This window comes from Lepisosteus oculatus, chromosome 7 (genome assembly GCF_040954835.1).
Source record: "Lepisosteus oculatus isolate fLepOcu1 chromosome 7, fLepOcu1.hap2, whole genome shotgun sequence".
Taxonomy (NCBI): Eukaryota; Metazoa; Chordata; class Actinopteri; order Semionotiformes; family Lepisosteidae; genus Lepisosteus; species Lepisosteus oculatus.
In genome coordinates this window covers 38,350,779-38,374,839 of record NC_090702.1, presented here as the reverse complement: position 1 = coordinate 38,374,839, position 24,061 = coordinate 38,350,779, and the positions used below count along the sequence as shown (strand labels likewise).

General features: G+C 34.2%; 1 protein-coding gene across 1 annotated transcript; it reads left to right on the top strand.

The window, feature by feature from the left end:
* Window positions 1-8,967: 8,967 nt before the first annotated feature.
* Window positions 8,968-22,585, top strand: slc13a1 (solute carrier family 13 member 1). Its single transcript, XM_015352482.2, has 15 exons — window positions 8,968-9,074; window positions 11,041-11,169; window positions 12,482-12,618; window positions 13,901-14,088; window positions 14,438-14,477; window positions 14,572-14,635; window positions 16,252-16,409; window positions 17,118-17,237; window positions 17,600-17,698; window positions 17,806-17,907; window positions 18,294-18,388; window positions 19,057-19,163; window positions 19,740-19,901; window positions 20,453-20,590; window positions 20,693-22,585. The coding sequence occupies exons 1-15, from the start codon at window positions 8,976-8,978 to the stop codon at window positions 20,825-20,827; spliced, it is 1,773 nt and encodes a 590-aa protein (XP_015207968.1). The 5' UTR covers window positions 8,968-8,975; the 3' UTR covers window positions 20,828-22,585.
* Window positions 22,586-24,061: the final 1,476 nt, after the last annotated feature.

The window sequence follows — 24,061 nt, the reverse complement described above, 5'->3', positions numbered from 1 at the left end:
GCTGCAGAATAATAACAGAACTGTCTATCCTAAAGCTAATCAGGTCAATGTATCAAAACTACCAGATTTGTGTTAATGGTCTGAGAGTTTACATCTAATATTAAATTATAGTTTCTTATATCTATACAGTATATCACACTATTATAATAAAGTGTGTCTCATTTCATAGTGAAAACATAAGATGATCCTTTGAACTCTATGTTTGCTCACATTCTATTTAATTGTTTATAATTAAATGTTTAATATATTTTATTGTAAGCCAATAGACTTGAGTGCTGTTTCTTTTGTGCAGTATATCATGAAAAAAAGCTAGAAAGCAGATATTCCTCAATATATTTCAACAGTAAAACATGATGTCCTTTCAAAACACATAAATATCCACATTTTACTTTTATTTTATTTTGTACTTACAGTTTTTTTTTAAGTAGTATTGATTTAAAGTCAATATGACTCTACATACTGTGAGAAGGTTAAGGATGCTAGTATTTCATGAAAGAAAAAATGTCACATGCCTATCACTGGGAACTGTTAAATAAGTTATTGTCCTTTACAGTAAATAAGTGTCAGGGCTGCATACTGAGAATAGAAGAATTAATCCAATAAAAACATCTTGAATATTCTACCTATTTCACAAAATTAATATGTGAGAAAAAGTGCTCACAAAATGTTATTGAGTTGTCTGTATGGGTACTTAATGAACTGTTCAGACTTGAGTAAGGATATGTTTTGAATACGTCTTTTTTTCTGGGAAATCCTAACCAGCTCTTTAACTACAAATCCTTTGATATTCATCAACAGAAGAACCCACACTCAGCCACGGTGTAACTTCTTTGGATGGCTGCTGGCTGAGACAATCAGTAATCACTGCCCAGAACTATTTTAAACAAGATCAATCATTTCCACAGAGACCTACCAGGCTCAATTTCATTCCATAGAAAGTTTTAAAACAAAGAAAGGTAGCTCTTTTAAATTCTAACCTACCACAAAATAGTAAACTCATCATTTTAATATGTTTCTATGAATCGGCCAGAAGACAATATTGTAAGAGAGAGGTTACACTCTGTTTTATTTTCCTTTTTCCATTTAGTTTAAGGAACTTTGAAATGTGGTTTTATATGAGTTTAAAATTCCCACATGAGTTACTATGAAGAGCATGGAAATATCAAACATTTTCACAGTCTGAAAGGACTACAGATAGAGCCAGCACATTTACATCATGCTTGTGTCTGTAGTCTGCGCTGTTCTTTGAAGTTCCTAGTATTTTAACAAATATTTTCTATTCTTGTAAACTGAGCACTCAGAAACATTTGGAGCCTGATGAGGTAATGAAACATTTACTTAAGAACACAACACAAGCAGTTTAATGATCAGCATAAACTCAGAAAAAGTCAAAGGCATTCTGACTATTTGACAAAAAAACTGCTTTACATATTTAATTATTGTTTAGTTCCACATCATCTTTCCGCGCTGAGTGCTTTGGCACACACACACTTCAGTTTCTAATATTTTTTCACCCTGAACCAGTTTGCTTCTTTCAAAAATGTTGACAGTAATAGGGCTTGGTGGTTACCATTTTTTTCATCATGTATTGCCTATTAACGATTGGTTATTGTGTAGGTTTTACAGCATTGGTTTACTCAGCTGGTAACCTTGATCTACTCTGACAGAACATTTCCCAGGAATGGGAAATTTGTATGATGTTTTTATACCATGTTATTTAACAAATTGAGGCAAAAGGCTTTAAAAAAGCTTGATCATTCTTTGCAATTGTGTCCCTTATTGGCTTTTACAATTTAGAGCTACAGTTTTTAAAAATGTGATATATTTCATCCATTTTCTAACCACTTCTAACACAGGGTTGCAGGGGGGGAACCTGAGCCTATCTGGACAGGCAAGGGGTAAAAAAGCTGGACACACCCTGGGCAGGATATCAGTCCATCACAGGACACACACAGACATACACAAGAGGGACAGTTTTCCCAGAAGCCAGTTAACGTACCAGTATGTCTTTGGACTGCAAAAGGAAACCAGAGGACCCAGAGAAAATCCACACAAGCAGGGTGATAACATAGAAACTTTACACATATAGCATCCCAGGCCTGAAACCAAACCCAGGGACTCAGTGCTGCAAGGGAACCATGCTAACCACTTCACCACCGTGCCACCCTTTGTAATTTACTTTAAAGTTACATTTAACAATAACTGAAATGCCAGTTAATATCACATTGTTCATTCTGTTGCTAAATAATCCAAAATTGTAATTAAGTTACTGTATTTCTTTGGCAATTGACAATCACCTTAAAAATATATTGTTAATTGTTTATTTTTATTTTAAATACCTGAATTACCTCTATGACATTTCATCCTTGAATTCTGACTAAAAAGCTGTAGTTCTGCTATTATGTCATTTTTAGGAGACGTTTAAATAGCTCTTTGTTGTTTTCTATATAGGGCAGCAATATGCATACATCAAAATTTACAGCAGCATACTTTTCTAAACAAGCTCTTAATCTGTGGTATATGTCCAACATTTCATTCATCCATTTACAATGAACACTTTACGCTTAGAGGGTGGTTATGAGCCTAACCAGGCAGCAACAGGGGGCCAGGCAGGTTTGTTTTCCAGACAGCATGCCAGTCCATCACAGGGTACACAAACACACTTATACACTCAAACGGGGCACTTTGGTGATGCCAATCAACCTAGACAGCATGTCTAATGGTAAGACACTGAACCACTTGGAGAAAAGCACCCTATGTGGACAGGAGGAGAACACACAGAAGCACCCCAGCCCAGAATGAAATCCAGAACACAGGACTTGGCTTTGAGACAGAAGCACTAACTGCCACCACATACAGTATAACTTTGCCACATCTAAGTTTGACATCAGTTCTTTTTATTAAGATACTTCACTTATCACTGTATTCTAGCTTTATTATTGTGTAGATAAGATTATTCAGGAATCAACAGGAGCTCTTGTTTCATGCTGCTCCTTCAGAACAGATCAATTGCATAAACAGTATCTACTGTATACTGTATCTACTCTATGTCTTCTAAACCCAGTCATGATACTTCTAAAGTAGATTTTTTGTTGACGTTTTGTAGGTTTGTTTTCTGAATTCATTCTAGTATTTATGGAAAAGTTAAAGAAAATGTTTATGGAAACTAAACAAAGCTGGCAAATAAAACACAGGGTCATGGGGCCTATCCCAGCAAGCAACAAGTACAAAGCAGGAAATATCTGGGATGGAATGCCAGTCCACTACAGGGCACACATACTATACAGCAGATACACAGAAACTCACATTAGGGCCCTTTTTCCCAAAAGCCAATCACCTACCAGTATGGACTATGAGAGGAAACCAGAGCAACCGGAGGAAACCCACATGAACATACAGTATGGATAACATACAAACTCCATGCAGGTAGCCCCTAAGGAATTGATTCCAGGACCCCAGCACTGCAAGGCAGCAATGCTAACCACTGCACCACGAACAAATTGCACCACTGTAACAAATCTTCATAATGCAATAATACTATATATCTAAGGTCAGTGTTTACTGGACCAATACTACAGTCCATTGCTATCTGTCTATTGATTATCTTGATTTCTTATGCATGAAAATCCTCAATGTAAAGTTGAACATTCATACTGATCAGTATTCATTCTTTGCATCATTGTGTTCTGTTAATGTATATTCAAAACACTTACAGGCACAGTACCAAAGTAGTTTCAAGACTTGGGATGTTGTAAAACTGCTTGAACTGAACCCAGCATTTTCATAAAGCCTTCTGCTCAGATGCAAAATAGTTTAATAGTTAAATGTATCGACAGACCACAGTGAACTCATTACCCTACAGAAGAATATCCAGATTTAATATTTAAGCTGTCCTTATCTAATTCTTAAGGTAATTCATTCTTAAAGTGTTTTAAGCAGGCATGGCCTGAAGAATTATAGTGTTATAGATTTGATACAAGTTTTTAATGAGCAGCTTATTCATTAACAGTGTTCAGACCTTGTATGGTTCACGTGGTGCCTCACCTGGTTTACATCTTTATTTTTTAATCTTTCTTCTTTTGTGAAAATTGCTTTTTAAGGATTTAAGATATTTAATTTTTTCTCTGATTTGTATTGTAAATATTAAAATGATCTAGACACAGTACCTGTAAGCAGAGATATATGGTATCTCAAAAAAGAAGTACTGTATCTTGGTACTGATGTCTTTCTTTTTTCTTTCACCATGATTTTCTGATTATTTGGGAGTATCCAATGCACTTTATATTACAAGGTTGATAATAAATATATTGAGAGCATCACATATATTGACTGTAAAATACAGATTTTAGGATTATACAGTATACACGGTTTTCAGACCATACAGTTTCAGTTGTTGTTTTAAGTTCATACATTCACAGCTCAGTTTACCTTGGCTTTGTAAGAGGTTTCATCAGAGTTAACCATGGGGATGAAAAGTGCTCTATTAGTGTAAGGAATTCGAGTACCCCACTCGGTGTATTCAGAGAAGAGATGTAATCCAGAGGACTTAAGTTCTTTTCACACTTTTCATATTCAAATTCAAATTGTTTTAATGTAATGTTTTTCATGACATTTACTGTTGATACTTTGAGTACATAGATAAGAAAATATTAAAAAATCTAAAGAAAAAGTAAATTCAATACAAGTGAATAGAAAATAAAATCTTTCTCTATATATAAATATATACTGTACAGTACGTGTGTGAAGAGATGGCAGAGGCAAGCAAGATGGCAGCTGTTGCCTGAAATACATTCCCCCGGGAACAGACAGCTGGTCAGGTGATGGTTTAAAAACTAGGGAGCTCAGATTCCAAAAGAAGATAAGACATAGACAGAGGGAAAAATCAACCCACTGTGAAACAGTGGGTAAATCCTATGTGGAATTTGGTATCTATGAGATGCAAGCTTTTGGAAGAAGTCTCAGAGTGAGACTTAGTTCTTGAGAAGCCAATAAGTTTCTTTGATGTCTGGTGTATCTAGTTTAAGACAGATATGTAATTGAGAGGCTGGGCTTTTGTTATGTTTTGTGGGTTTCTGTTATCCCCAACCTGTAAATAAGAGTACTGGTTTTGTCACTTTTGGCTACATTCATGTTTTCTGGAACATACCTATTAACAGATTGCTTGCTATGGCACCTCAGCTCCCAGATGTATCACATATGATACTAACAACAAACTTTAACACTGTGAACTGTGAGCTCCAGTAGTGCCCTTGACTGTGTGTCCCTCAGGTCTTGCCAGGATGCAACCTACTGGGCAGCCAGTGGGGTGACAGCTTTCCTAAGTCTGTGGATTGTGTGGAATGGGGCAGAGAAACTGACTTTCTCTGAAGTGTCTCTCGTGATGTAACCTGTCCAGAAAAAACTGTCAATTAAACTAAAAACTGTCAATTTTTAATTGTATTTGTTTCTATGTCCTCTGTCTGCCAGTTGCCACATAGCCTCTTTGCTCTAAAGAGCAAGAAGTACTTGTGGTCAGGCTGAGGTCACTAGCCTTTTACTTCAGAGTCTACATTCCTATCATATTTGACAGCGCAAGGGTGTTATTTATTAATATGGCCCAATACCAATCATGTTTGTTGTGGAAATTGTAATTGAGCCTTTTTAGTCCTGAACAGAAGATTACAAGGATACCTGACCCATGTATTCAAAATCAACATTGTAACAGGAATCACTGGGAGCTATGAAGTATATTTAAAACAGAGAACAGGAAGCACTTTGTTATTGATTGTCAGTATGGAACAAGCTACCCAGCTGTTTTGTGAAGCTGATACCATAACTTATTTCAAGAATCAGATCCTTGGATATATTAGCCCCAAACTACCAAGATAACCTTTCTTATCTAAATTGCCCCAAGTCTCAAAACATAGCTTTGATTAGGGTTATAATTTGGGGGATTGCAAATCAGAGCTAGAGCAGTGCTTTCCTGAAACTAGCTAATCCTAACCTGTGTTAATGTGATGAGCATCAGTACCAAATAGCTGTGGGGATTTTTCCAGTTTTTATAAATATCAATTCTGAAAAGAGCAACATGTGAAAATGGTCTTCACTCTAATTCTAGTTAACATGACCTATCTTTTCACAAATATAAACAGGACAATGAACTTGTATGAATATTTTTTGTATTTTAATAATGTTTATTTATACACTGTACTGTATGTTGTAAGAGGGCAGCAGTTTCAGAAAACATGAAAGCCCTTGTCTTGAAGGGCACTTCCCATAAAACTGTTTGAAATTAACTGCTGCCCTCAGTTATCTGACCAATTATCTTCCAGCTGCTGTTTTAGTTGTGGGAATAGTTTTTTGAGGTATCCACCAGGAAAATTAAATCTAGTTTCTTTTAATACTCTTTTTGGAAGAGTGAGAAAGCTCTCCTTTTGGTTAGTATCTATTTAGGAAGTGATTTTGTACTGAATGATATTTTATAAGAACCTGATTCCCCCCTTCCTCTGTAATATTTATACAGTACCCCATTTACATGGTCAAGATTAGCTTCCTGTTCTGTAAAAATCTGGGCTCAGGTACTCACAGTGCTTGTATCTTAATAAGCCTACCAAACGTGTTTTTGCTTCTATTTTTTCCTGATTCCTGATTTTCTCTTTTATAATTTATAAATTACGGATGTTTAATATAAATATTTATAATTGTTCTGATATTGAATTGTAATTGCTTTGACAATACTGTAGCGTATATCATTGTTTGTGACGATAAAATTATTTGAATTTGATTTAAATTATTTTTCCTTCTGGCAAAAGGAATGTCATTAGGGGTGGAGGATTACTCTGTGGTGTCAGTCCAGCATGCGTCATATTAATGTTGATCATATTAATTAACCAAATTACTTCCATAGAACATAATGACTGGCTGCCTGTGATAGTAATACATCAGATTTTTAACCACTCTCCCTTATTAATCAACCTGTGGAGGCTGTTCAGTGCTTTAAATACTTGGGAACATTTTTAAGAAGGGTAGTCAGTGCATATTTGATCAGGATACTGAAACGCTTTGGGTGAGTCAAAACGTTTTAGAGAGGGTTAACAAAATGGTATTACTGAGTGGTATGGTAGCCAGAATTTGGCCAGAATTGTTCATATTGCTATTAAAATTTCTGGTTGACCACACAAACAGTTCAAAGATCTGTATTATACTGCAGTTCAAAAGAAAGCTCAGCAGATCATTCATTTCTACTCTTCATTCCCATTTCCAACTGCTACCTTCAAGGAGGCAGTTTTTGGCCAAGAAAAATGTATTCAAAAAATCCTTTGTTCCCCATGCAGTCGGTATATTAAACACTGCTAAACGACTGTTTCCTGTATGGAGCTATCAGATTATGTGTAATGGTAGTGTAATATGGGCAGAGCGAGAGGTGTGCATATGTATTGTTGTATATCTACCTGTAGAACCATTGTTTGTTTTAATGTGTATTTTATGTTGATTCTCATGTTGTTGTCTTGTATAGTGATACCAGAGACACATTACCACCCTTTTGAAAGGACAATAAAGTTATTTCTTTTCTTATTTAGGATGTGATTTCATTCTGATTAAAGTATTTTAGAAGAAATATTTACCCCCTTTCCTTTATGATATTTGTACTCATTTACATGGTCAAGATTGATTTCCTGGTTCTGTAAAAGTCTGGGCCCAGGTACTCACAGTGCTTGTACATTAATAAGAGTTCTGAACGTGTGTAAACTTCTATTAATATTTTCAGACCTTTAAGATTTGTCACCTTGGTCACTACTTCACTAGCTGGGAACAAAGAAACCTCATACCTACACTCAGTATTCGCTGATAATAGGGTGTGTGTAATTATTAACTAAAGTTTGCAAAGAAAACTTATATGTTAGGACCTGATTTTCTCTTTGACATTGTAGCCTCATTTATTTATAAATAATATGAAATTATTAATATTACACATCTCTATAAATGTACTGATAATTGCTATTGCTTTGGCAACACTGTAAATCACACTGTAAATCATTGATAATGACAATAAAACTCTTTCGATTTGATTTTAATTATGCAGATGAGTGACTCAGCTGACTGCTTTCATTAATTACCTCTCCTATGAATGTAAATTCTGGGAAAACAGAGATTAAGATGAGGAGTGCTCCTTTCAACCTGATTTTAAATGAAATGCTTAAATTAGTTTGTGGTGGACTTTTACCTCTTCACTTGAACTGTTGGTTCTGGAAACATTTTGCTTGTGTTGGTTTACTACTACAATAACTATTTAACAAAATGTTAGCTAATGAGAGCCAATTTTACATATCCACTTGCTTCTGTATACATAGCCATGTTTAAAAGTAGAATAACTCTGAATTTTTAAATATCAGATTGTTTATCGTCTTATCTTCATCTTTATGAAAGCTGGTACACATTTTACAGTCGTTTTTCTCTGTTCTATTTTTGTGTGGAAGTATTGTTTTCTTTAATCAGAGAACAAAGATACTGAATCTCAAGGAAGGATGATAAATCCAGAACTACGAGTCAACTTTCAGTAAGTGGCTAACAAAAGAAGTTAAATGAAGACAATGCATTATCACAGCTATGAGACTGAAAATATTTTCTTTATTTTTTAAATGTTCAGGATTGGTCTGTTTAAAATGATTAAAAAGACGCTTTTGGTATGGATTCAGAATATATATATATTTATATATATACATATTATGTAGCATTATGGAAGAATAACATGCAACTTTGCTTTTTCACAGCAGTTCTTGGAAACTAAGATTGTGTTGTAATAATCTAAAGGGCTTGCATCTGCTGAGCATGTGCAGTTCTGAAGACTCTAAAACAATAAAGTTTTATTGTTAACTAGGAAGATATCTGATTTTTGTTAATGGGTAAAGGTGGCTGTTTAGAGAAAAATTAATCAGGATAGACTATTTAATATAGTTAAGTGTCTGCAAAGGCGTGTAGCTGGCTGGACAAGAGAGATGGGGTTCCTTACCAAACTCTGGGCTTTTCACAAGGTCTTCATAATTATTCTCACACCTCTGCTGCTTCTACCTCTTCCATTGCTCATCAAGACAAAAGTAAGGAAATGACAATTTAATGTTGTGCCTTTAGTATGCTGTACATACAGCACAAATTAATTTATAAAGTTAATTGATTTCTTTATGTGTATAGCCAAATGTATATCCATGTGGATATGATTTTGACCAAGCAATTAAACAGGGTCTGCAGAAATGTAGAAGGACAAATTACAAATGGTGAATTACATCTAATATATTTAGTCTTTCACTGGAAGTGAATATTATTCCTACAAATCATCTCCTCAATAGGCTCCAGCGCTTACAGTGAAAGGATATAAAATGGAATCTTGTATGAATGTATTTTCATTGTTTTGGTATTGCTTGTAACATAAATTAATCTAAATAACTCCTTGATCTTATTGACAATTTGCCAGTGCCTTAAATACATACATATATTGTGGCCAGCATCTTCTATTGGGAGGTGCCTGCACCAGAATAGATTTACAGCTTCCTTCATTTTCCAGCCCATTTTCCAGCCCAGTTTTGCTTCATATTTTCTTTTATATACTGCATACAGTATATAGCCTTATTCTATTAAAATAATCCTCATTTTCCCTACACATGTTAACAGCAATATTACTGTTGAAGAAGAACAGTTTTTTTTTGGGGGTTATTATATTTTGTTTTGGAGCTAAGTCAATTCAGTGTCTTTTGTTTAGAAATGGAGATTACCCTAAACGGCAGCAATACTATCTGTGAGGAAACATTAATTTGCAGTTCAGCAGCTTGGAACAAATAAAAATACTTATCAAGCTCATTTGACTCTAGAACATTACAGACTAAAGAGATTTGATAAGAACTGGGGATTTCACAACTAAAACAAATTGGCATTCCCTACTGTTGTGTTAATCAGATATTGATTAACTTTGAGTTGGAAAGAAATTAAACGAGAAGACTCCACTTAACCAAACTAAAAACATAAACTGAGGTATAAAAAGAAACATATCATTACTAATTATGTATGTATGTTTTCAGAAAAATAATAGTATATGCAGTACAGTAGATTTTGGATATTGATTAAGTTTCAATTAACTGATCATTCATGACTAACCTTGATACAGTTGAGTGACTTTGTTGCATAAACTCTAAGCACCTCATTAGTGACACATTTGATTGAGCACAGTGATGAGGTGATTTAACCTTTTGAATGTCAAGCCCGCTGTAAGTCAAGAAAGAAAAAATACATAAAGGAGCCAATTCTCCTAGTTTTTCAAGAGAATGCTGCCTTTTTGTGATCAGTACAGTATGTTGGAGACAAGATCTCATCAGTGCACTGTTACACATTTCTGGAGTGTTCAGAGCTAACAGTTTCTAACCTGATAATTGATTATCAGACTATGTCATCACTATGTCAGCATAATCACTCTCAGTCTGGCTTGACTGATTGGAACACAGATGGGCACCAGTACTGGCAAGTCTTGGAGTGCTTGACCTAAAACTGTGACAAAAACTCACCTTTCAGCAGGACTTTAATTCTTTTGAAAAAACTATAGAAATACTTGAGAACTGCTGTCCATAAGTGATCACAAACCAACTTGAGAGAGACTAAGCAAATCTGCCAAGAAGAATGAGCAGAAATTGCACCAACCCTGTGTGCAAAGTCAACAGCCCTTTCCCCAAAAATATTTACTTTTGTGATTGCTGCCAAAGGCGTTTCCACCAAATATGGATACTTATGCATCAAATTACGGTTGTGACGCTTATGGTGATTCATGTGTTTATCAGGGTGTTAACCCTCCTGTTCTAGCTATAATTTATTTTGTCTCGTACAATTGACCTACATAAAGTTCCCCCTTAATTCAATTGGTGAAGCCAATTGGTGGAGGAAGTGGATTCCCTCCTATAGTATATAGTATATACTAGTGCTTTCAGATCCTTTGGGACTTAAGTATTAAATAAATGTAATGAATTATTCTAATGATTTGTTATACATTTGTTGTTGTTTTTTTTTTGGTTATATTTCCAGGTAGCAGAATGTGCGTTTACCATGTTTGTCATTGCCATTTACTGGCTAACAGAAGCAATGCCCCTAGCAGTGACATCCCTCATTCCTGCCCTATTCTTTCCTTTGTTTGGCATTTTAAAATCATCCGAGGTAAGCAAACACTTTGTTTTGGTTTCTCCTTTAACTATGAAGACCAAAGCAAACCCTATGGTTGCCAAGACTTATTAGCATTCTTCTTTCTCTGGGATCCACTGAGCTGGAATAAGGGAAGAACATAGACATAGCTTGGGATGTGTTGAGAGTATTCATTGGAACGTTCTAGATTCTAGTTCTAAGTGCTACATTCTAGACCTTACAGATATTTTCTGGTAAAGCCCGTGAAAGAAAATATAAACACCTTTTACTGCACAGCAGGTGATTGTGAAATGTCATGACAAGACATAATTTTCCTTCCAAATGATTTTCTTATTAATGAATATGTCTGTAACAGTTTAGTCAGTTTTGAATTACAGTGTAAGTCACAAACACCAATGTTAACAAACAGATAAATTCAACACAGATAATTTGAGTTGGTTATCTGCTGATAGCCTTACTTAACAGAGGACATCTCTCACTATTTAGAAGGTTGATGTAACCCGAGGCTGGGTAATGGTATTTAATTATTTTTTTATCCTGAATATTAAAAGTATTACTGTGTGAAGTTTAGAATTCTTTGATTGTGACAAAATAGATCTATGTAATCTGGTCTAGAGACAGACAGAAATGTCCATTATAGTAAATGAGTTGTGGCATATTTAGAGAGCTTAAGCATTTTAACACAATACTTACTATAAACACTTTATGATATAAAATACTTTGAAAAAATCCATACAAATATCTATGAATTCTATAATAAAAAAAATATTATTATGTCTATAATTCATTTCCTAAAACTACAGGTAAGTTATTATTTTTTATTGATAAGTGCGTCAGACAAAATGGGACACTTTTGGTGTAGACTGATCCATGTATCACAAATATTTATTTGCTTACTTATGATTTATTGTCTATTTTATGTATAAAAGAAGTCAATATCCTATCACAGTACCTATTGGGTATCCTGGAAACTGTTTTCTGCAGACATTTCTGCAAATGACATTGGTCCCTGTGGCTGCATTACTTTTTCCTATCTGATTTTTCTCTTACATTTTAATATTATAGCACCATTTATAGAATTTCACCATGACAGGGGCAGTTTCGATATGTAAAACCGTGATCATCAGAAACTTATTGTTGCTCCTCTGTATGTACAATGCTTTACAAAATAGGAAAACTGGTTTACTGGTTGGTGTACTATTTTTTCAGTTATACAGAGCTTTCATTTGATGTTTTGACTTGCATATATAAACATCCAAAATGATGACAGCAACTTATCTTTGTAATAAAACATTTTACATTACTGCTGCACATTGCTGTTTTTCAGGTTGCTTCAGCCTATTTCAAAGACTTCCACCTTTTGTTGATTGGGGTCATTTGTCTAGCTACATCTATTGAAAAGTGGAACCTGCACAAGAGAATTGCTTTGAAGTTAGTTATACTGGTGGGAGTCAATCCTGGATGGTAAATGCAATAGTTTTGACAACATTACTAAAGAAGGAATTGTTGGTTCAATAGCCCTTATCCTGTTGTTTGCATTGTTTAGCCTCAGTAAAGATTATATAAATAGCTTGCTGTTACTTGCCCTTTGATCCTTGTTACCTTAAGTTTCTAACAAAACTGGCAGCAAATTATCCATTTGATATACATTTTTCTTAAGTTACCCTTTAATTTAAAAAAATCCGTATAATGACGTGAAAAGGTACGTTATCTACAAATACACAACTGATATAATTTTGTGTTTTACATTCATAGATTTAAAACACATGAATTCAATCCAAACCTGAAATGTGATGGCAGTCTTCCACAGACACGATAGCTGTTATCAAATACTGTGATTGAAATTTGTAACTATTAGGTGTCCCTTTAGTTTTCATGTGGTCCTGACCTGAGTTTTTCAAAGAATACATAAAGGAAAACTAACTGATACTGGTGATATATGCATGGCAGTAAGAAAAAAAATCAAAATCACATTTACATATTTGTCATGTATGTCTTTATATGCACACCGGCACTTCCCATATTAGAACATGTTAAAGAGCTTGTGGGATGTGTTTAATTTAGCATAAAATACTTATTTTACTTCTAGGTTAAGAGCAATTTAATATTATATACATTATGGGGGTTTTGAACATCTAGAAACAAAATGCTTTCAATTATGAGATGGGGGGTTGTTTTAGCAACACAGCAATCCTCATTATCACTGCTTCTGAGACAAAAATGTTATCAAATGTTTTTCTTAATGAATTTTGAAATCACTTACAATGTGTTATAAATTAATGAAATGCATGATATAAGTCTTAATATCATGGCACATTCTTCACATTTCACAGAATAATAAAATATCAAAACTTCAAACAGATTAATTAAACAGAAGAATGCATTTCTACTTTGTCAAAAGGGCACCCATTTATTATCAGGTTCCATTGTATAATGTAACAATTTAAACTAATGCAGCAACATAATAGATCCTATTAACAGAAACCAACCTCATAACAAACGACAATAAAACTACAGAAATAACAAAAAGTTCATATTTTAATCTAATTTCCCAGTTTTACAGGGGCTGAACATTGTGTAATGACCTCCAAAAACAATTTTCAGGGAACCTGTAACAACTGGGATGTTTTCCAGTATGTGAATAAAACCATTTCTAGAGAGGTGTTTATAACTAAGAAGTATTCATATTCTCTTAATGACGCAATTAATTATATAAGCCTAAAATAACGATGATGTTTATTTTCAGGCTCATGCTTGGCTTCATGGTCAGTTCTGCGTTCCTTTCCATGTGGCTCAGTAACACAACCACCGCTGCCATGGTGATGCCAATTGTTGAAGCTGTTATTCAACAGATTTTAAATGCCGAAGCTGAGGCTCATGCTATGCAGATGAGAAGAATGAGTGGAACAACAAACAGAGGGTTACAACTCGATGGTACCATCTCTTAAAAAAATCATTAAATGTGTTCAATAACCAAGCACGAGCTTTAGATCTTAAAATCTTGAGATTAAATTGTCTCCATAACCTTCCTTTGTCTTTGTATAGATTATAGATTATAAATTAGTATTATAGTAAAACACTCTACCTGCTGGTCAGATAACCATTAACAAGAGAGGGATGCTGGAGGTTAAACATGTTCACATTAAGCAGGTCAGCATAAAGACTGTTATAAAGAATAAAGAATAAAGAATAAAGAATAAAGAATATTTTTAAGAATATGAATATTAAGAATATGGATTTTGCATTATTTATCATAATTTTGTGGTGAAACTTATTTTCACAGAGGATGACGAAAACGTGGACAATAATAATGAAATAATAAGGTAATCCATATATCTTAGATCATATTTTTTAAGATTGCAGAAACTGATCCTGGCTAAACATTGAATTTATTTTAATTTCTATCTTTTCTTTTAGTAATGGAGCTGGACTGAAGGCTGTTGTGTGCAAAGAGCCGATGAATGCACCACCACAGACTGACGTAAGTAAGGAATGGCCACAATTACAACAATTAGCTAATATTACACTTTGGGGCATATGTTAGCCATATGAAAAGGAAAACGTAATCAATACCCTTCCTCATTGGTGTAAGTACACAAAAGTAAGATAATCTGTTTCCTGCCAATGGAGTATAGTGGATAAGAGTCAATAGCATACTTGAAAAAAGAGGTTTGTTCTTTCATTAAAGAGCCACAAATGGTATCTTCTTTGATTACTGTATTTATTAAATTATCTATCACTGAGTATTTTTGTCCCATCCTGATTTTTTTATTCTTTGTTCGCCTAAATCATCTTCATAATGACTGGATTTAGAAATGTCTTCTTTCTTTTATGCAATTATATATTTCCACATCTGAAAACAAAAGTAACAGAAAAGGGAATACCTATCTAAGGTGGCTTTAAATTATTTCAGTAAAATGTGACTTGCAGTACATGCCCAGTTCTTTTTTTTAACCTGAGAACCATTGATTTGACAAGTGTGAGTATGCAAGCAGAGCCAAATACAGAAATTAATTAAACTGTGTACCCTGCTTAGTTAATTTAATAAAATTGGTCAATGTACTATTCATTTAAGTAAGCTACATTTCTAAAAGAAAGCAATTATGTATTAGAAACAAGATTTTACATATCTCGTTCTTTCAATGCTTGATAGAGATATACAGTAATTTTTCCCACATTTCTGGATGTGATACATGTTCTTACCTGCAATTATCTCTCTCAACATAATGCAAAGCTGCTGGACTTTGCTGATGAGGAAGGAAAATGGAACACATAGATCATAGTTTCAATCTTTCAAATATGTGCTTCCCAGGGGACCATTTGATCCACAGTAATAAAGTACCTGACCCTTTCCAATTCTGGTTATGGCACTCTTATGCTATTAGATCTTCTCCCCTTCAGAAGACATTGTTACCCCTGACAGTGGCCTTATATTTACTAATATATTCTATTTGTGTGACCTAAAGAACTCTGGGTGGTAAATTACATACATAGCTGTCAGGTACTTGCAATATGTGATAACTCACAATCTGGGAAGCATACTGTTGTATACATATTCATACAGCAGATTGTTAAACCACAGACGATGCAGATTTGCTAGTGGACCCCAGCCCACCCCTTTCCATCTTTCTTATGTTTTACCTATGCATATGATGACTATTTTGTTCTATTCACTTTAAATTAAACAATGTCCTAAATAACGATTCCTTTATTTATTAATCTGTGGAAGTTTTTATTTTCTGTGAGACAATAGATTGGTAAGCACACTTGCAAGAATAGTTTACCTAGACTGCTACAGTCCATGTCCCTTCTCTGAGGTAGTAAGATTTCATATTGTTTAACTTACGAGAAACAAAAGATTTAAAAGGCACAGACAGATCCTTAGATACTACTGAACCCACATTTTAAAATTATTTTTAAATATTTAAATTTGAAAACACTGGAAAAATTACAAGTGAAATATAAGATTTTTTTTTAAAGCTAAGATAATTTCTTTGATTTTTGTCAGCAACAAGGTATTGAAATGATGATTTCTAACATAATTTCAATAAATAACCCATAAATAACCATTCCATTAATTGAATTGTATTATTCAAGGTTGAAATTCCTACAACAAGAGGAAAATACCGGAGCCACAAGGACCATATGATGTGCAAAGGCTTGTCACTCTGTATTGCCTATGCATCCACAATTGGGGGATTGACCACAATCACAGGAACTTCTACCAACTTGATTTTTGCTGAACAATTCAACCAGTATGTTTCTCTGCTATAACTTGTCCAATTTATTAGGAAGTACAGGTTTATCATAGGTCATAATTGACATCAATGCTTATTATTCTGTTTTTATAAACTAAATTTATTTACAAATTCTTTATTCTGAATCAAGTGAAGTATTGTAGTCAGATGCTTTAGGCAACACTTGCTGCCTATAGTGTACCCACAGGTATATTAATCTTTAAAGTTCTCCTATAATTTTCAAACAAATCTCTATTCTGTCTATGAGGATGTACATTTTCTTGTACTTATTTCTATAAGATCATGGATTTTTTTTAGACTAGGGTATGCATAAAAAGTCAATTTAAATGTTTAAATGGCATATCTCTGAAGTGAAACATGACACATCCATACCAGTCTGTAAAAAATGACCTTTAATGCATTCTAGACATAAACACCTTGATAATTTTAGACAAGCCCAACTTGCAACACCTTGCTGAAAGAATATCTTTGGCTAAAGGCAATAAGATCTGAATCAATAATGGTTATCTGTTATGGGCATACAGTATGTACAGTATGTGTGTGCTATTTTATTAGTGTTGTTAATAAGAAATAATTTATTTTTGCAAAAAAACAGGTTTACACTTTACATACTGTACATCTTTTGATCAATTAAGTAAATCCTGATTAAAATAGGTATGGAAGTGGGAGGTCAGTGTACTTCATGATGTTTCTTTTCTTTCCTAGTTTTTACCCAGAGTGCCAGTGTATCAACTTTGGAAATTGGTTCATTTTCTGCTTCCCCATCACTCTTCTCATTCTCGTTTTATCATGGTTCTGGTTGCACTGGGTTTTCCTTGGCTCAGAGTAAGTTCAGACTTGGAACTCTTTTTATTCTGTGGCTGAGCAGTGAAAGAGGTCATGGCTACACATAATTGGATGAGGGCTGCTGTGTTATTGTTTAGGGGGGAATAAAAGAAAAATATTACAGGCCGATGTTGTGGTTTGAAAGAAGCAAAAGCCTAAGATTTGGTTCATTGATGTGAGTCATTAAATAGGTAAATCTATGACAACTTTGATTGTTATTATTGCTACTGCCACTGTTTAATATTTCACTAAGAATTGCATTGTGATTACGCTTCTCAAGCTTCTCTTAAAGAGATGAAAAGGAACTGAAGAGAAACACATTTTCTTTACTAACACCAGCTCTTTTCGTTTGAAAACCATAGCTTCAAGGCATTATTTCACTGCAAAAAGGAGAAATCGGAAAGAGAAAAAGCCTTTGCTAAGATCATAGCAGATGAATACAAAAATCTTGGGCCTCTAAGGTAAGAAATAATAAAGTTGTTGCAGGATGTATTTTATTTATTTTTTGCTGTGTGTGTTGCAAAGGAAAATTGGACTTTTAATTGACTGGTTCATTCTGGGTTTGCAGCTATCAAGAGATTGTCACCTTGATCATATTCATCTTAATGGCTCTACTTTGGTTTACAAGAGATCCTGGATTTATACCTGGCTGGTCATCTCTTTTCCCACAGTAAGAATTTTAAAATAAAAATTGACAAATGTCTGTGTTGAGACAAATACTGAAGTTGAGCATTTGTCAACATTTACACCCATATAAAGCTAAGCACAACACATTCCATTTTTAAGGAATAATGGAGAAATTGCTAAAATGTTGAAGGATATAAAAAAGGGATATATATCTTTAAATTAAATTAAAAGTAGCTGGATATTGCTCCACATCAAAAAAATGTAATTGATTTTTCACAGATTTCATTTGAACAAAGAAAATATAATTACAATGAATGTTTCAATTTCCTTATATTGCTTAAATGTTCCTAAAATTTGTTTCTTCTTCTTTTTATTATCGCTACTACAATTCTTACAAACATTCATAAAAAGTACCCTTTTCCTGTACAGATACAAAGGATATGCTACAGATGCTACTGCAGCATTAATCCTTGGACTCCTGTTTTTTATCATACCAGCAAACATGCCAACAAAACATTCATCTGGTAAGTATCTGTTGATAAAAACTCAATATTACTATGTTATCAAGCCCTTTCCATAAGGGTTTCTTATAATGTTTATAATACTATAATATTACCAGTATTATAGTACTTGTAATATTTTGATTTGATCTGATTATCTGATTTCTCAGAGTTTCATATTAAAGAATATAATATATTGCCAATATGGCCAAAAATACATATTAGTTTTAGAAGATTGAATATTGTACTCATGTTTTAAAAACACTGGTAGAATTAGAGCTTATGAAAGACTTGTGGAGAGGGTTGATGCATTGCAACAGATATTGTAAACAGCTATAGAACACAATCACAATTTGGAAATTTAGATCAATCCAGGGTCTATACACCATAAGGAATGTGCAATGACTGTGTCACAAAACTTCTTGGCAGATGCTTAGTATCTTTATTGCAGTAATTCCACTGCCAATATGTGCTACCTGACTTGTTTTCAAAAAGTATGCAGTTCTAACAAGGAGACAAAAGTATTTGCACTACAACTGCACTTCTTGATGATTAAGCAATGTTAATTACTGTTACTGTTCAGTAATATTAAACCCATTTCCAATTTGTTATACTGTATATGTTTGTGCAATAGTATTTTTATGATCTGTTCAAAGGCCTTTTCAATAATGTACAATGGGCTCATTTTACAGACATTTCTTACTCAACACTAATTACATGGAAAGAATTCCAGTCTTGCATGCCGTGGGAAATTTGTCTTCTGGTCGGTGGTGGTTTTGCCCTGGCTGAAGGCACCAAGGTAATTTACAGCCTTAACTAGTTATACTGTTGTATTAAAAGCATATTATTTTCACATAAATTCATGAGTAATACTGAAATCAAGAGTTCAGCACTATACATTCAGGCATCCATCCATTTTCTAACCACTTCATCTGATACAGGACTGCAGGAGAGGCAGAGCCTATCCCAGCAAGCAATATGTGTAAGGCAGGATACACAATGGACTGGATGCCAGGCCATCGCAGGGCACATACAGACAAACATGTGTACAGTCACTCCAGGGCCAGTTCACCCAGAAGCCTATTAACCTACCAGTATGTTTTTGCACTGAGGGGGGAAACTGGAGAAAACTCATGTGAACATGGGAGGAACATACAAATTCCACACAGATATCATCCCAGAAATTGCTCATCACTGTACCACTGTGCCATTCATTTGTACATTCACATTATTTAAAATATTGAAAGTGGATTCATATTTTGTTTAAGATGTGCAATAGTGACATGTTCAAACACAGAGAAAAGTGAAATAATCTTCACCTGCTTCAATAATAAAAGATAATACAAATTATAATGTTAATTTTTACAAATTGCAGGTTTCAGGATTATCTATGTGGGTTGGTAACCAGCTAACACCACTGGCATCTCTTCCTGTTTTGGCAACAATTGTATTATCTTGTTTAATTGTAACCACTGTAACTGAAGTAGCCAGCAACCCTGCCACGATTACAATATTCCTGCCTATTCTTTCTCCATTGGTAAGTATGGCATTTTTTTCGATGCAAATTGATAGCTTCCATGCAAAAGATAAGAATTACACCAAAAATCAAGTGGTGTGAACTAGGAAAACATCTGAAAAAGGTGTTGTTAGTTAAATACTTTTCTTTCTACTTTTCAGAAAAGGATTAAATCTCTACTTGTTTAATACCTGTACCAATAACAGACATAAGGCAGTTTCCTGTATAAAGCCTTTATAGTTTCCTGCTCCTGCAAACGTCTAGCTCAATTTGTTGGTATACCTCCCATCCATAGTGACATTTGAAACATTCTGGTTTAAATTACTTGAACAACATCTCTCATTTCCTCACGTACAATGAGAAAAATACTGTCAAGCACTGGTGATTTGTAAGATTTAATCTGTCCTAGCCCTTGTAAAACCTGTGATGTCAGTTATGGTAAAATTTTACTCATTACTCATGTTGTGTGAAATATCCATTTAGGATATATTCTATTTATTTTTCATCATTTATGATTAAAACCATATTATCTTGCAAAACTGGTTAAATATTTGTCTCTTTGCCTTTCACAGGCTGAAGCCATCAATATAAACCCTCTGTATATTCTAATACCCACAACATTAAGTACTTCTTTTGCATTCCTTCTGCCAGTGGCAAATCCACCTAATGCTATAGTATTTGCCTATGGTCACTTGAAAGTAATGGATATGGTAAGAACATCTTTAAATAAGCTTGTAGAGTAAAACATAAGTAATTATTATTTGCAACTGCTTTTGCTATTTCCTAACATCTATATTTTTACATGTTTTTAGGTAAAGGCTGGACTGGGAGTTAACATTATTGGAATTCTTGTTGTTATATTGGCCATCACAACATGGGGAGACCCTATGTTCAACTTGAGCCAGTACCCCGCATGGGCTCCCTCTTCAAACATAACAGGTTCATGACCCATTATCACAATAATTCATAAGAACTAATTTTACACTCCAGCTTCATAATCTCTAGCCTCGTCTCCATGAAACCAATATGCATCCAGTATTCTCTGTTAGATAAGAGTTTGGAGGTATGATATATATTTTCATGAAAGAGCATATAGAAGGAAATCTTAATCGGTGTTTCTGCATTAAAAATAATACCAGGCATACAAAAACCTAATATCATGAACCATTAATATCTGGAGACCTAATTGTTTTACAGATGTGTTGTAGATCAGTTGTATATTGTTAGGGACTAGTTTTATAAGAAATAATGTGGACCCTATGCAGAATCTTGAAGAAATCCAGAGACGTTGTCGAGTGGTCAAGCTGAGGTCAGTAAGCCGTAGGAAGTCCAGCCGAGCAGAAGTACCAAAAATGGAAACGGAGCTGTAAACTGTGTGGAAGCCGAGAGTCAAAACCTGAACAAACAGTAGAGTGCCAAAACCAAAACCAGGAGACGTAGCCGGGAGACGAACCAGGGTCAGGAAGCCAATTTCCGAATTGGAATGGTGGAATGCAAGATAGAACGACGAGTCCTCCGGGGCCGTGGCGTAACATATATAGGAAGTGTAAAATAGCACCTTGTAATATTTATAAAAAGCTAAAACAGTACATGTTTTAGCTAAAGAGGTATAGTTTAACATATCTATATAGTTGAAAGTAGCATATGTTATAGACACCTACAGTACCTGCTACCTTGAAATGAATGACCTTCACACAGAGACTTCACAACTATGATAAAACACCATATGCAGAACAGAGCAGATACAAATGTGTTGATTGCTGGTGGTTTGATGTTGGCATAATGCAGAGCCAGTTAAGAACAGACAAGAAGATACTCAATATTTCCGGAAATTTGGATAAAATCACCATTCAAGATTGTGGTTAAGAAACACTTTATCAAAGTGATCTGTAAATACAATGTATGCACTTTTTTCTTAGTTTTGTTTTTATAGGACAGGGAATTCAATTTTGTTGACCTTATAAAAATCAAATTTGAACATTATATTATTACTTGTATTCATGTCTGAAACTGGTGTTTTAATACAGTATGTGTTGTACTGCTGTAAAACAGTTTTTAGTGTTATGTAGTGTATGTTATAAGACATAGAAACAAAAAGAAGAAAACATGTATGAAGGGGATTATCATCTATAATATCATTTTGCTTTGATTGGTTCAGAATTCAATGTTAAATTGTAAAACATTTTTTCATCATCATTTCTATAGCATATTTAGTGACAGACTTTCCTCTTGTGATGTCAATTAATGTCACATTTCAAATAGATCATAATAATTAAGAAAATATATTTTCAGTAACCAAAAGGCATGTCAATGGTTTCTGTTTATCTCTACAACTTTCTAAAATTCAAAACACTGTCCTTTTGTTTATATAATTGTCATGCAGTTGTTCATTTATTGGTAAAGCAATTATTGTACAATATTTGGAAATACAGTATATTTCCAAAATGCCACACATTTTAGCAAGAATGTGATATATGTCTATACATATATATGAGCTGTTTACTTATTCCATATTAATGAAGTAGCATGACTAAAGGGTTAAGGAAAAGGGTTTCTGGCGAAAGTTAATTAAATTAAAAACAAAATGAATTTTTCAGTATAAAAAGATTTGCTGTTTTAGTTCCTGTATTTAAATAGGTATTTTTTCCTATGACCAGTGTACATTTTTATTTTGTTTTTGGTATCACAAATAAAACTAAATATTCTTTTGCATTTCTTTCACTGCAACCCCTGTCCTTGAAATGGAGTTTCTGTAACATCTTGAGCTGATACTTTCGCCTTTTAGATGTTTTTTATACATTTTATTGAATACATACTGTAGATAAACTTTAGATGTTTACTTTAGATACATCCTGTAGTACTAGTACTGTGCAAGCTTTCACATAAACAAAATAATAACTACCAAATCCTAACATATCACTAAAGCTATATCTGTACTTGAAAGTTCAACTGAGACTGAATTCTTAAGCTGACTAAGATTTTGTATTTATATTTATGCCTATTCATACAATATTTATGGTATAAAACCTAAGAACAAAAGGCTTGTGAGGTAGTGTTGTGGCCTTGAGCCAAGACAGCTGCCTGTTAATTAGGAGAACTAATAATGAATATATAAGACCAGTTGAGAGGAAAAGGGTTTCAATCGGTGTGCATTCTCCGGTGTCTCCAGAGGGGAGTTCTCCTCCAATGGATTGGGCTGGCTTACAGACCTATGGAAGACGGTGAACTAGTTGAGTATTGAGAAAATACAGCTTAGTTTGTACTGAGGGGCGCCACAAGTGCTGGATGGGTGAGCTGTGGGTCAGTTTGTTTCCCATGTTGAATGGGAATGAAGTGTATTGAGGACCAGGGCTGGCCAGCTCAACCAGGTCTGATGGGTGCTATTGGCACCTGGATGAGTGGGACATCAGTTGCCAAGATAGTAGTAATATTTCTCCCAACAGCTGAGAGGGTGAATCTAAGGCTAAATCACTATTATGCCTAGGATCCCAGAGGAGGTTCAAAAGGCTCAGACCACTGAGTGTGAAATACTGTGACATGTTGGCAATATAAGAATTAGAGAGTGGTGCATAATTCAGCAGTTGTCACATATCTGTATTAACGTACCTTTTAATACCTTACCTATTATTTTTGTATATTTATTATATTTTACTACCAGTGTAAAATAGCTTTAAAATGCACTATTGAAAATAATTATTTTAGAAAATATTGACAGGACTTTCATCTGCATTGGTAGTTTTCAACTCAATAGTGAATATATTTTAACAGAACTCTATGTGGAACTAAAAGTTACAATGTACATTGGAAAACTGTAAAATATCAAGCAGTCAGATTGAGTGAAACATCCTGAATGTACCCATTTAAAAATAAAATAGATCAGATAAGCTTTTAAGAAATCAAAGCTTGTAAAAACAAGACTGGAATATTTCTCCATGGAAAGAAGTTAATTACTATGAGTTGTGCAGAAACATTTCTCATACATAATACAAATTTCACATGTGTAGTCAGATTCTCTGCACTGACCTGATGGAGGCAGAGGCCAGTAGACAGAGATAAAAAACAAGGGTAGGCTTTGCAGGAGGCGGGACAATGCAGGCAGGTGAAATTAAAACTTAAGATTCTCTTACAATCCAGTTTTGTAGTCAAACAGGCAGGGGTCAAACAGGGAGATTGAACAGGCC

Excerpts from the sequence above, each read along its gene's own strand:
- slc13a1 (XM_015352482.2), top strand. The coding sequence starts at position 8,976 with ATGGGGTTCCTTACCAAACTCTGGGCTTTTCACAAGGTCTTCATAATT. Across the intron at positions 17,238-17,599 it reads TGGGTTTTCCTTGGCTCAGA|CTTCAAGGCATTATTTCACT; the intron begins GTAAGTTCAGAC and ends TGAAAACCATAG. Across the intron at positions 17,908-18,293 it reads TGGTCATCTCTTTTCCCACA|ATACAAAGGATATGCTACAG; the intron begins GTAAGAATTTTA and ends TTTCCTGTACAG.